Consider the following 13,468-nt stretch of genomic DNA (forward strand, 5'->3'; position numbering starts at 1 on the left):
AACAATCACTATTTTCTCATAAGATTTACAATCTTAGAGATCTCTATTTATATAACTTAGAGTTACCAAAACATATAAAACTCCTCAAAAACTAAAAAATCCTTAATAAAAAAATTACACAATTACCCCTTACACCTCACAGCTCTGCTAAACGCAATAGAATACAAGACATTTACACGACAACACATTGGATTCTAAGACTTTTATTCAACACAGTTGCATCAAATTCTATCCTTAGGCTTTATCATGAGTTTCAAACCCTAAGTTGTTATGGGTCCTAACCACAATAAAAACGTTCAAAATCAAGGATAAGATTGATTTGTTTTAGTGGATAAGATTGATTTGTTTTAGTGCATATGTAGCCATAAAGTGGTTGGGAAGAATTGTTTTGTTTTTATTGTAGAGCTCCTCATGGGGTCACCAAATCGTTTTCGAAATTAAAATGTCTTCTTTTAAGAAAAGCTATATATATATATATAAAACGAAGAAAAAGAATTAAAGCTATGGATCTTCTAAGGGTTAAATGCTAAAGTCATTGGTAGGTTTGTGTCTTGTTGTTGGATCTGGTGACTGGGCCCAGCTACCGGCCGGGTAATATTTTAATTGGGGATATTAAGAAGTTAGACACATCCCTTCACGTTTTTGTAAAATTTGGATATAACCCTATATTTTCAAACTGATAACATGCCCTTGGACAATAGTCTTCTACAAGAGACTTATATAGAATGATCAAAATAGCCTTGTTTTATTTGTCCAAATCTATTATATTCAAATATTTTACCCTCATCTTCAACCTTTAGGTTCAGTTTTCTTTAATCTTTAAACCTTAAAGAACAAAACAAGACATTTTGGAAATAGAAGACAATGCAATTTTAGATTAAACAACAAAAATAAAAATAAAAACTCAAGGGTTTTCTATTAGAGATTAATATGAGATTGAAAAAATAGAGTAAAAACAAAGTTGAACATTTTAAAAATAACTTATAATTGAGGATTAATAGCTTGAAAATGATGAAACAAACTCTTTTTTTTTCAATAAATGACAAAACTAACTTATTTTAACTAAAGTTTAAGACAAGGGCAGTAAGTCATTTTCTAGGAGTCCTCCAAAGCAGACCATGGTCAAAAGATATGTCATTAGTTTATCTATTGTGTGATACAATTTTGGGGCAAATGGGGATTAGTTTGATGGGAAAAGCCCCAAATAAAATAAGAGATGTGTTGGGTGACATTGGGATTTACTACGATTCCCACATTTCTGATGTGGGTGGTGCACATAACCAAAGATGTGTTTCCTCGAGATACGAGTAAAAAGTATCTATGGTTATGTGTGCACCTCCATGTCAGAAATGTGAGTCACGTAAATCCAATGTCACCCCAGCATTAGTGATAAAATAAATATACTATATGATGGGTCCAACTTATTTCGTCCCAAAAATTTAATTAAGCGAAAGATTAATTCACTATTTATGTTCTCATTAGTTTGACCTATAAATAAAGTAAAATAACTTAATGATAAATAAATTAAACTTGAATATCCCAAGATTGTTAAAACAATACCACTTGATTATTATTAAATTGTCAATCAAATTGACTTTTTGATGCATATATAGGTCCCCCAAATAATCGCTTATGGAGTTGGTGGGATCAATAGTGTGCGACAAAATATTTTAGGAGTACATCATACGTTTTTGTTTCGATAGAATAATAAAGGGTGATTTTGACATACCCCTCCATGTTTTGATCAATATTGTAGATACCTTATGATCAATATAAAATGACTTAAATTGCCTTTATCTTCAATCTCTGGTCAAAACTCCTTGATTTCTCTCAGAAAGCTGTCGTCTTCAAATTGTTAACTTCTGTGATAAACTATTTAGACTTATTCAATTCCATCTTCATTCCATTCTATTCAAATGCATTGTATAAACTCCTTAATTTTCTACACAAAAATAGAAGAAAAAAAAAAATCCTATTTTGTTCTTGATAGTTGAGGATTGAAAGAGAGATAATCTTAGAATTGAGGATGAGTTTACCCTAAAAATCTACCATCTTCATTCTATTAACCTTTGGGATAAACTATTTTTACCCTAGTCAAGGCTCTCTTCAATTCGTCATCTTCAATGTCTTAGAGAAACCCTTGATTTTTCTACCAATTAATTTGTTTTTATACTTCACTGAAAATTCTATATTGTTCTTGAAGTTTGAAGGTTGAAGAAGATAGAAACTTAATATTGAAGAATAAAAAACAAGTTGAAGATGACTGATATTGGAAGAAAATCAAGGGGTTTTTGGCTAGAGGTGGAACATGAGGGCATTTAAGTAATCTATGTTAGTCTCAAAACCAAAACTGATGAATTTTTCATTGTCAATTTTTTTTTTCGACGGACTGAAATTATCAACTTAATGGAGGATGGGAGAAATTTGACGGCTCTAAACCGTCGAATTGGGGAACATAAAAATTTTCAATTGTCATGGACCGTCAAAATTTGGTTTCTAAAATTTATGGGCTTTGGCCCGTCGAATTTTCTTGTCAAAATTTTCAATTTTCACATAGCAGAAAGCATATCATGAGTTTTTAAATGCAAGGGTCCGTCCAGCGAGCTAAAAGCCATTGAAGCAATGTTGGGAGGCCCTCTTTTGGACTGAAACCTATAAAACACCGTTTAATAACCCGTTAAGCACTTCTTGGGCCAAATCAAGACCTTCTGGGCCAATTAAAGGCCTATCCAAAAAAATGGATGGGCTAGTCTCCTAATTTCTCTCCATCTTTCTTTCTTGTATACTATGTAAGCTAACACAACATTTTCTACATATTTAAATGATTTCATTGCATATATACAAATGATAATTTATTTAAATCAATATAATAATATTCATTATTACATATATTAGCTTTAGTTATTATTATTTTTAATTGATAAGCATGTTTAGTCGATTAACTTGGTGCCAACGGGATCTGAACCCAGGTCTCTGGTATAATCCCCCAAGACTTTACCAACTAAGCTAACTGATGCCTACTAGTTCTAGCTAGTTATGATTTGGTTAATCAAGTACAATTTAATTCTATTAAACATTATAAAAAGGAATTAGTGGCACATCGAAAATTCTCCATTTGTCTCCATAATATATGTTAGTACATAAAAATTTACAGTAATACTATTGTAATGAGAGATTAATGAAGAATATTTGTGATCAAAATTTACATTAAATAATATTTTTTAAATTATCAAAATGCATTAACATATAGGGCTTTTCATAGGCATTTTATTACTTTCTCCTAAAGAGAAGAGTGGATGTTGTTTACATAAATTAGTTTTTCTAATCTTTGTTATTTCTCCTAAAGAGAAGGGTGTTATTGTCTATATTAAATAATTTTTCAAATTCTTTCACTGCACCTAAACTTGTTCCCTCCTTAAAATTCTCCAAAATGACTCTCCTCCCCTTCTTTATCTCATTGAGGTATAGATGTAAAATCTTATTATTATTATTATTTTTTTTAAATCATTCGATTTCCACTTGTGTGCATTCTAGTTTTATTTAATAAGAAAATATATAAAAGGGAAAATATAACTCGTTCGAGAAATATGAAACATCCCAACTAGAGGAACTGTTTAATGCAGAGAAGGCAGTATGTCAATCTCCTAATATATCAGCAAAGAACTATATAAAACATCTCCATGAATTCAGTTACAATCAAGAGGCCACCTTAGGGGTATAGGCAGATATCTACGCATAATATTTATTAAACCAATGGAAACTAAACGGTTGATAAATTTTATATCAAACATGAATAATTTTTATTGTTTTTATAACGAGGGTGTTCGGACTTGCGTCTAACTAGAGGGACCAGGTCATGAGTCAGGACCGGAACCAAGGCATATGGGACCATCCCCCGGGCATGTGCAATGACCACACATCACATACACCAAGTAAGTGAGGGAATGTCCTCACAGGTGAACCCAAGGAAATATTGCAAACACACAACTTATGGACTCTCACGGCTTATTGGACTCGAAATTTCCATTGATCCACTATCTCAGGGTTTCTCTTTTTTAGAATAATGACTTGTCTTAAATAATTAGACAATTTGAATCGATTAGAATGACAAGCTAGCAATATTAATGTATGAAATGTGCATTTATTTATTATTAAAGTAGGAAATTTTTTGGACAAGAATTTGGTGTTGTTTTCTACTTATTTATCAAAGAAATGACCCATAAGATTTAAATTATTGTTCTTTCACATCAGGGCTTCCCACACTCTATTTTTTATTTTAAATGTACCATTTTTCCATAATGTGAAGATGTTGTCTATTGGATGTAGAGCACAAAATTCTAAGAACCCATTTGACCTAAATGAGGACCTCGGTCATGACTCTATTTTTTATTTTAAATGTACCATTTTTCCATACTCAATGGCCCATTGTGTAGGCAGTTAGCCCAGTCAAAGAGAATTTTTATGGGCCTACTCAGTTACACACGTTTAATTAAGAACTATGGATATCTTAATTCCCTTATTCAATGAATCATGTGATCTTTGTATAGTCCATTTAAGGCTGTTGTTTGGCCATCTATAAAAGTCCTTTTTGGCAGCAAAGTTTTTACGATTGTCGTGATTGAGTGAATGAACTCACTCTAAATTAATTTATGAAACTAACAATTTATCAAAATCTTAATTCAAAGATTTGGGGTCGGCTAAACGAATCATGTTCCTCCATTCAATTCATTATTCTATTATTCAAAAATGCTATTTGAGTTACATCTTAGAGTTATCGAAGTATTGCCTTTAAAGTTTAATCGTACTTATCGAATGACTTTTGTCTGAACTTTTCAACCTCGTTGCACTCAATTTGGAGAGGGAGAGAGAGAGAGAGAGAGATCAGTTTCAATTTGTGTACTGGTGGGCCAAGTTCAGCTCAAAACAATTGATCGTGCATGCATGGTCAGACCATGCGAAGCAAACTTGACCACCATTGCTTGATTATTTCGACCACATCAATGAATTTGATGGGTTTGGCTTACATATGCTCAAACAATTTATGGATGGAAATCAATCATGTTAATGATTTCCAAAGGAATCCTAAATCGAGAAATTGTTATATGAACCTAGTCATGATCAAAGTTAATTACCTTATAATATGTTAATCAGAATCACATAAAGTGTATATACATTGATTTTCGACATGAATAACCCTTATGATCTAGATCTAAATCTAAATCTAGATCTAAGGGTAGGGAGGGATCATGGAAGACGTGGACTAAGATACCAAAAATCTTCTTGGTTTGTGATTTATAGCCATTGGATTTGAGCAATGTTCTATCATTGGAGAAACATTACTAAACTTATTGGATCAATGTCTGCCACGTGTATTTGATCATTGAGTACAGGAAAAATGGTCCCACAACCAAAATAATCAAAATGTCTCTTTTCCTGTTGACATATTATAACATGCCACGTAGCATACTTTTTTGACTCACTAACAGAGTGATGCTTGGCCCACATTCTGATGGATTCACAAACCATAATTTAGTTTATAGTCCTCAATCCATCATGCGGTGTATGGCCCATAGTTTTTTATTCTTTTTCTTTTTCTTTTTCTTTTTCTTTTTTCAAAAGAAGTGGGCCTTGTCTTTGTGGGCATTATTTGATGGACATACTAAACGATTGACTAGTAGTTACTTAGACCTAAATGGGAAAGGTTTAAGAGATAGGAGTTGGGCTAAAATGCTATTAAGCCCATAAAACTTAAACCCCACCAACTTAGAAATAAACATGATTAGCATCTAACCCCATAAAGTTTTGTTTATTTTTTTTATTTTTATTTTTCCGGGGTGGGGTATTGGGTTGGTAAAAGAGCCAATGCACCTGAACTACTTACAAAATTGACTAATATTAATATATTAAAAAAATAAATACATTCCAAGCAGCCACACATACCAACTCCACAAAATACATCTACAATGACTCACCAAACAATCACCAAACGAAATAAAAAATACATATAGATCTAAAAATGAAGAAATTAAAGAATAATAAAAATAAAAAAAAGTGAAAGAAAGAAAGAAAACCCCTTATTTCCATGGAGATTCTATCCTAAAACACAGATCTCCATCATTACAGCTTCACTTGACTGTAATCCTTCTATCAATATATCCACAAACACTTCTACATGCATCATTTAATCAATGTTTTCCCCTTTTTAAAAAAAATTAATTCAAAAAAGGGCTTCTCTTCATTCGATTAAACAAATAAACAAAACCCATCTTCATGATTCTGATCGAGTACTCTCCATGCTATTCCCTCTACAATACTGAAGCTCCAAAGAAACCTGTCTTTCAATCTGAAGTTGTCGATAAAAATTAGCTATAAACATATCCGCTCTCCTATCGACATCTTCATCGGATACATAACTTATTGTCCTTTGAAGTGTTCCTCGTGATGAACCCAGTTCATCACTATCGGTGTCATCGATGCAAGCAGGCAAACCTGGCCGCTCATTGAAGCTCAATCTACGTTGGCTTGCAGAACCAATAATGGAAGCCAAACGCAATCGATTTATGTTGAAGTTTAGAATGAAACGTACCTTCTTTACAGCCTTCTTTAGACGGCTTAGAGATAACCAGTTGTCTAAACCCATGGTGTGTTACAGAGATAGAGAGAGGTGAAATTAATATTTTTTGGTAATAGAATGGTTTAAAGAATTAGGGTTAGGGTTTTTATAGGGAAAAGGAGACGAGAATAAAGAGAAAAGGTCATCGAGAAGCTACACGGTTTAATGAAATTTCTTGGAAGGTTAAAAGAAGACTTTTCAAACCTCAAACAATGTTTGAGTTCTTGAGCCTCTCGTCAAACAAAACAGCTTAGTTAGATGCGTGGTAGAGCATAGTTTTAAAATTTGAAAACTCGACTCGAATGTCCAAAGAGTCGAGTCAAGTCGAAATCTCGGGAGTCAAATGGGCCGAGTCAAATTATAATTTGTAATGACTAAAAATATCCTATGGTGAAATATCATTGCACTTCATCCCTTAAAAATCATCATTTTAAGATCTACTCCTCTTCGATCTAAGATCTTTTCTCCTCTTTTACCTTAAGATCTACTATTGCAACTATAGATGCACTTTTTCGCTCTAGCTCGAGATCTTTTCTGAAATTTTTTAGTTTTGTGGGTGGGTTTCAACAAAATCACTCCGACAATCAAGTTAGACTTTTTAGTGTTGAGCTAATAAAGTGCTCTCTAGGAAGATTTTTTCTAATCTTTTGTGTGAGTTGCTGCTTAGTATTTATAGAGTTCTCTGCTCGTGGATTTCCTAGGATTCCCTCAATAACTTTTTGTCAGAGTAGTTGTGCTTGCTCCTTGATCAGTCAATAGTAAGAGTTGTTGCACTTGATTCGTCAGTGTAGGAGTTATTACACCTGATCTGTCAAGTCTCGCAGGGCACTCCCGACCTAAGTACTTAGAGTGCTTGCGAAAATCGATTTTAAAGTGGATCAGTGTAGTCACCATTCGACTCAAAGAGCTAGTTATGATTCTCCAAGATTGTCACGTGTCAATCGCTTCGAGAAATACCCTCCACAACAACTATTCAAATTAATTCACAATAAAAAGGGTTTTGGCAAATCTAGAAAAAGATGAATTTGTGTGCATAAAAGATTTGGTACAAGAGTTTGAAATCAATGAATTAAAGATTGAAGTAAAATGAGTTGAAGAACTTCCAAGATGATGAGATTTTCCTTATTGTAATCAAGTGTTTTTTTTCAAAAGATTAAACCAATGGTTTAAAAATGAAGTTGAATGGATTAGAAAGCTTGAAGATGGTGGATATGAGAGAAAAATAAGGATTTTTAGATGAGATTTTAGGAACAAAATAGGAAGTTGGGAGAACAATACAATTTCATTATTGACTCGATGCATTCGATTCGGTCAAATTTTGACTTGACTCAATTGAGTTTTTTAGTTAAATTGGCCGAGTTGATTTTTTGAGTCTTGAGACCGATAACCTTGAAATCCAATCAATTCGAGTCGATTCGGTTAAATTTTGAGTCAATTTGACGAGTTTTAAAAACAATGTTTTATAGATACTATTACTTTCCTAGGGATCAGTTACTTTGAAATCATTAGGAGTAACCTACCATCTAAGCCATTCGTTTGAGGTTAGTATTTCCTTGCCTCCAAGGAAAGGCAGAGAAGCGTAACAAATAGGTTTATGGCAACTATGTGTAGAATTTCGAACATTCTCTTTGTAAGATAATCATTATATATGGTCAAAGTCAAATAGATCTATCTTAAGTCCTAATAATTACGTGGCACATTCTTTTGGATCTCAGTCATGTACATAGATATAAAAATAAAAAATAAAAAACCTGCATGATTAGTAATTTCTAATCATTTGATTTAAGAATTTATTTTTATTTTATTTTATTTTATTTTATTTTGATTTAAAATATTTGGGAGTTTAGCAGCCGTTCAATTTTAAAGATGTCGATATGATGAAAATTTTTATTATATAATTTATTGGATATTTTGATATCCAAATTCATTTCCCTTAGAATTCAAATTTGAATCTAACATTTAAAATTTTGATTAATATTTAATAATTAAAATATGAATTCTAATAATTAACCATCCATTGTTAGGCCTACTATTTGGCTTTGATCATGATGAATATAAGAGTGGACGGCCACGATTCATTAATTAGAATGATTATTTGGTCCCTAGGTTCATCTAGTAGACTAGTACAGCATTTTGCGGGTCAAAAAGCTCATGTGGGATCCATTTTAATTATAGTCGTTCTGAAGGAGTATGACACCGTTGGATTTAGTGAGGATCCGATGGTGCAGAGTTAAGAATGACTGTACTTTTTTTAGGAGGACTCTATAGAACTCAATGTTACTTGCAAACTAAGTTTTAGCCAAAATGGAATACGGTTTCGATGTCGAAATGGCTACTATTCTTATTCTTTATTTATTATTATATGTAAAGTAAAGCGAATGTGCAAATTAAGAACCTGTTTTCATGGCTGTGACGTAAGGTTAATTACGAAATCAGTCGCCCTGCTAGAATAACAAACTGGAAAAATGAGAGAACACGTTATTTGTTTGGGGAAAAGTTAGAATTTTGTTTGACCCCTGCTTTTTTCTGAATATTTTAACTAGACACCCCTTGACCATGGTCTTCTCTTGTAAACAAATGAAAAATGATATATTAAAAAAAAAATTGTTTTCTTTGCAAAACAAGTTATCTTCAACCTATTGCATAAGATGATCGTAGTGGTGGTGATTATAACGTGAAACATACCCTCCATATTTTGATAAATATTTTAAGTATCCTTCTATTTGCCAGTAGATGGTATGGCCCTTTACATTTGGGTAAAATATATGAGATACCTCGCATTATGAATCATGATCTCCTTGACCTTGGTCTTCTCTTATAAATTATCGAAAAGTAGTTTCAATGCTAGGGGTGGAGCCAGGATTTTCTTGTATTTGGGGCAAACTATAGCTAGTTGTATAGTTGAAGAACTTAAAGATAAATGATTTTAGGGAGAAATTCAGAAGATTTTGGCTAGAAATTAAAGAAAATGATATTTATATCATTTCCAATTAGTATATGAGAGAGAGGGGAGGGGGAGGAATTGGAAGAAGGTGAGGGTGTGGAGGCAAAAGGAGAGAGAGCTGAGGGAGTGGGGACAAATGGAGCATGTAATTAGTTGAAAATATAGGGGTGTCTCAAAGTTCTATGAGGGCAATTGCCCCCACCAACTCCTTACTAACTCCGCCCCAGTTCAATGCCCTCATCGTCATCATCTTGTTCAAGAGGTTGAAGATGATAGGTTTGGAGAAGAAAAATCTAGGCAACTCTCCAATTGACATTGTCATTGCGGGGTAACGCTCCTCCTCACAATGATACGAGACCTTATAAATTTTAGACACCCGAATACTTTCATATTAAATACATTCACCATAACATTGTTATCAATATTTAAGGTACCTTTTTAGATATTGGCGTGACCTCAGTATTTCCTTATAAAGTAATAAAAAGTGATGTCAATGCCCTCGCCATCATTCTCATTATTTTTTTATCGGTCTAAAAATTTTGGTTTAGCCACCACGAAAGCTTGATTTTAATGAGATAAATAATTTGAATCCAGCAAACATTGAACTTAGGTCAATAATATCATCATCATCATTGTTATTATATGATGATCATCATCATTGAAAAATGATCTCAATGTCCCCATTATAATAATTATCAAAAAGTAGTGATCTTAATGCCTGTGGTCAAGACTCCAAATTGAATCACATTTCGACAAGAAAAAAACAAGAGTTTTGAGGTCATTTTCCATTAGTTATAAGAGAAGAAATAGGCTAAGGGACATTAAGTAATTTAAAAACATAGGGGTATCTAAATAACTTGGTAAACCTTTGATTGGTCACGTGTTTGGTGAGGGAGAGCGTAAGCATGATGCTCCTTTAAGGAGTGCGGCCCAGGCCCAAGTATTCTCAAAAGAGTCGTGCTGGAGTTACATTGTGGGGGTATATCATGGAAGTGTGAAGGAATCATAGATGCTTTTCATCGATATATATATATTTGATGAAAAGCAACCATGGTTCCTACACACTTTCATGTTAGAAATATCCCTTATAATGTTACTTCAGGAACATCATTCTCACAAATAGTACTGAAAACTGATTCACAGTCCAAATTGGACATCTGTGGCTGAGATGGGAAGATATTCCCTTGGGATTCCATTATGACCAAGAATAGAAAAAGGTCTCAAATTTTTTAATTTTAATAGAGATTCTATTGTCACACCAACTTTTTGCCAATGCCGCCTCAAGATGATTGCTAATTCTTTGGTGTGACAATAGGATCCATTTTGACAATACCAAGCATTTAATAATTGTGATATCAAGGAATTTGATATTAACCAATCACGTATTCCTTATTTAAAAGAACATGTGATTGTGGGAGTGTATTGGAGTAATTAGTTATTTTGCATTGTAACATAGTGTACTATGGTACACTGTATCATATCTATTGAGATTAAGATAAAGTTAGTTTGTTTTCTTTGATATTTATTAGGAATAGAATATGTCTCTAAATATGATTGGGTATCTATAAAACCCTATTAAAGTTATTGTAATTATTATCTAGAGAAACAATAGTAGCTCATTCTTCTATAAAAATAATGGGTTTGGGAGATAAAAAATAAAGTTCAAGTTTTGAGATTCGATTTATGATTATAATTTTAGGGCAAAAATTTTATCTATAATAAATGGATTTTATTAGCATGTGCCCTTAGGGCACATGTTAAAGTGCCATAAATACACTTTGGAAATTGGAATCTGTATCGAAAATGCCTTTAAATTTTTTTATTTTTACCAAAATACCCTTAGATTCCAATTTCCAAAGTGTATTTATTGCACTTTAACGTGTGTCTTAGGGCCAGGGGCAAAGCTAGTAAGGAGTTGGTGGGAGCATTTGGCACCATAGAACTTTGAGACACCCCTGTATTTTCAACTAATTACATGCCCCAGTTGTCTCCACTCTCTCACCTCTCTCCACATTTGCCCCCCCCCCCCCCGCCCTTTTCTATTTTTTGTTGATGACATTACCTCTTGACCGGACCTTCTTATATAATAATTAGAAATGACCTAAATATTCTTTTCTTCAACTTCTAATCAAAAACCACGGAATTTCTCCCTAAAACCATTCATCTTCAATTATACAACTAACCAAAGTTTGCCCTCACTATAAGAAAATCCTAAATCCACCCCTAACAAGACCCATAATAAATAAATAAATAGATAGGAGAAAGAGTGGAAGAGTGATGTGTGTTTAATAGAGGGAGAATTTTTGTCTTTAATAAAGTGAGCTACTATTGCCACATCAACTTTTACTAATGCCTCAGCAATTCTTACATCAAGGAGTTGCACATAGTTGGTGTGGCAATAGCCACTCTCTTAATAAATAGAGAGAAATAGTGGAAAACTAGAGGTCAAAGGGTTGTGTTATTTATGCGGTTTGGATTTTCACCCAATGGATTTGGGTTAATTTGCAAACAATTTATCAGGTTTGTATATTTCAATCCGAATCCAATCCGAGCAACTAAATTCTCAATCTAAATTCCCTTTTTTTTTCCTCAGGTCGAAATACCAGATAAATTTTGATTCATTGGCAGCTCTACCACATAGTAATCTCAATACACTATTTATGTCAAACCTAAACTTAAACAGGGCTAACTTTAGTTTATGATATCCGGTTGTCCATTATTATATATTACGTTAAATTACACTTTCACTCCTTATGATTTGGCATAATAATCAATGTCCATCTCATAACGTTTCCCCTCTCTCTCTCTCTTCCATCTAAGTGTCCGTTAGTCAAATAGTTAAAAATTAATTTTCTTGTAAAACAATGGGTTTACTTGTGAATGCTTAGATGTGTAAATTTTTATAATTTCAAAATTTATTTATTTTTATTAAAAAAAAAATGAGAAGGTAAACTAATTTTTGGGCTTTAACACAGTTAGTGAAAGGGCATGCGTTGACAAAATTATCACATAATATTAAAAAATATTATCAAATTGTCAACATTATGTGATGACTTTATCAACATTATGAACATTTAGAAAATATCGAATATTTTTATAATTATTTGAAAATTTAACCATCCTATTTTTAGGTGACCAAACCAAGAGTTTTTTTTTTTTTATTTTATCTTATTGTATTTATGACTCTTATAAAAATAATCTTCTTTCATCAACGAATACTCAGAAAGAAAGAATTTCAGAAAATACATCAATGCCTATCATCTTGGCAATGACAGGTTCCCATCTTAAAACTTGTCATAAAGTCTAGACAGTGTCATTTAACAATATTCCTTCACACAATATTATACCTACAAACACTTCCTGTGCCACTTATTTGAACTTCTCCTCTCTTAAAAAAAAAAATCCAAAAAAAGGGCCTCTCTTCATTGGATACCTATCTTCATGAATCCGAGCAAGTACTCTCTGTACTATTCCCTCTACAGTACTGAATCTCCAATGAAACTATTACACAGCTAAGCATCACAGCTGGAGGACACAATACAGTTGGAGGACAGCTGGAAGATTACGCAGCTAGGAAGCTTCAAGAAGTTTTTTGTTAATTTGTTTAACTTGTAAACAGTTCTGTAATAACATCTTTTTAGTTAGTTGGTTAGATCAAAACAGTTAGATTGTTAGAAGGTTAGTTATTCTATTTTGACTCAACAAAACAGTGTGTGAATGTGTGTGTATATATAAAGGGTATGAAGGAAAGAAATAAGATACTTTTTGATTCTCACAAATCTCTTCTCTCCAAAATTTGTTTCTCTCGTTTCTTTTTCGCATTTTATTCAACTCTTGTCATGGTATCAGAGCAATTCTGATCTCATTTTTTTTCTTGATCATTCATCTTCGAAATTCTTCAACATTCGTTC

At 32.8% G+C, this 13,468-nt stretch overlaps 1 protein-coding gene across 1 annotated transcript; it reads right to left on the reverse strand.

The window, feature by feature from the left end:
- Window positions 1-6,268: 6,268 nt before the first annotated feature.
- Window positions 6,269-6,640, reverse strand: LOC147392897 (uncharacterized). The gene has a single exon (XM_086456439.1). The coding sequence runs from the start codon at window positions 6,638-6,640 to the stop codon at window positions 6,269-6,271; it is 372 nt and encodes a 123-aa protein (XP_086312565.1).
- Window positions 6,641-13,468: the final 6,828 nt, after the last annotated feature.

The sequence above is a fragment of the Akebia trifoliata genome, chromosome 10 (assembly GCF_017979445.1).
Source record: "Akebia trifoliata isolate Shusen 1 chromosome 10, ASM1797944v1, whole genome shotgun sequence".
Lineage (NCBI taxonomy): Eukaryota > Viridiplantae > Streptophyta > Magnoliopsida > Ranunculales > Lardizabalaceae > Akebia > Akebia trifoliata.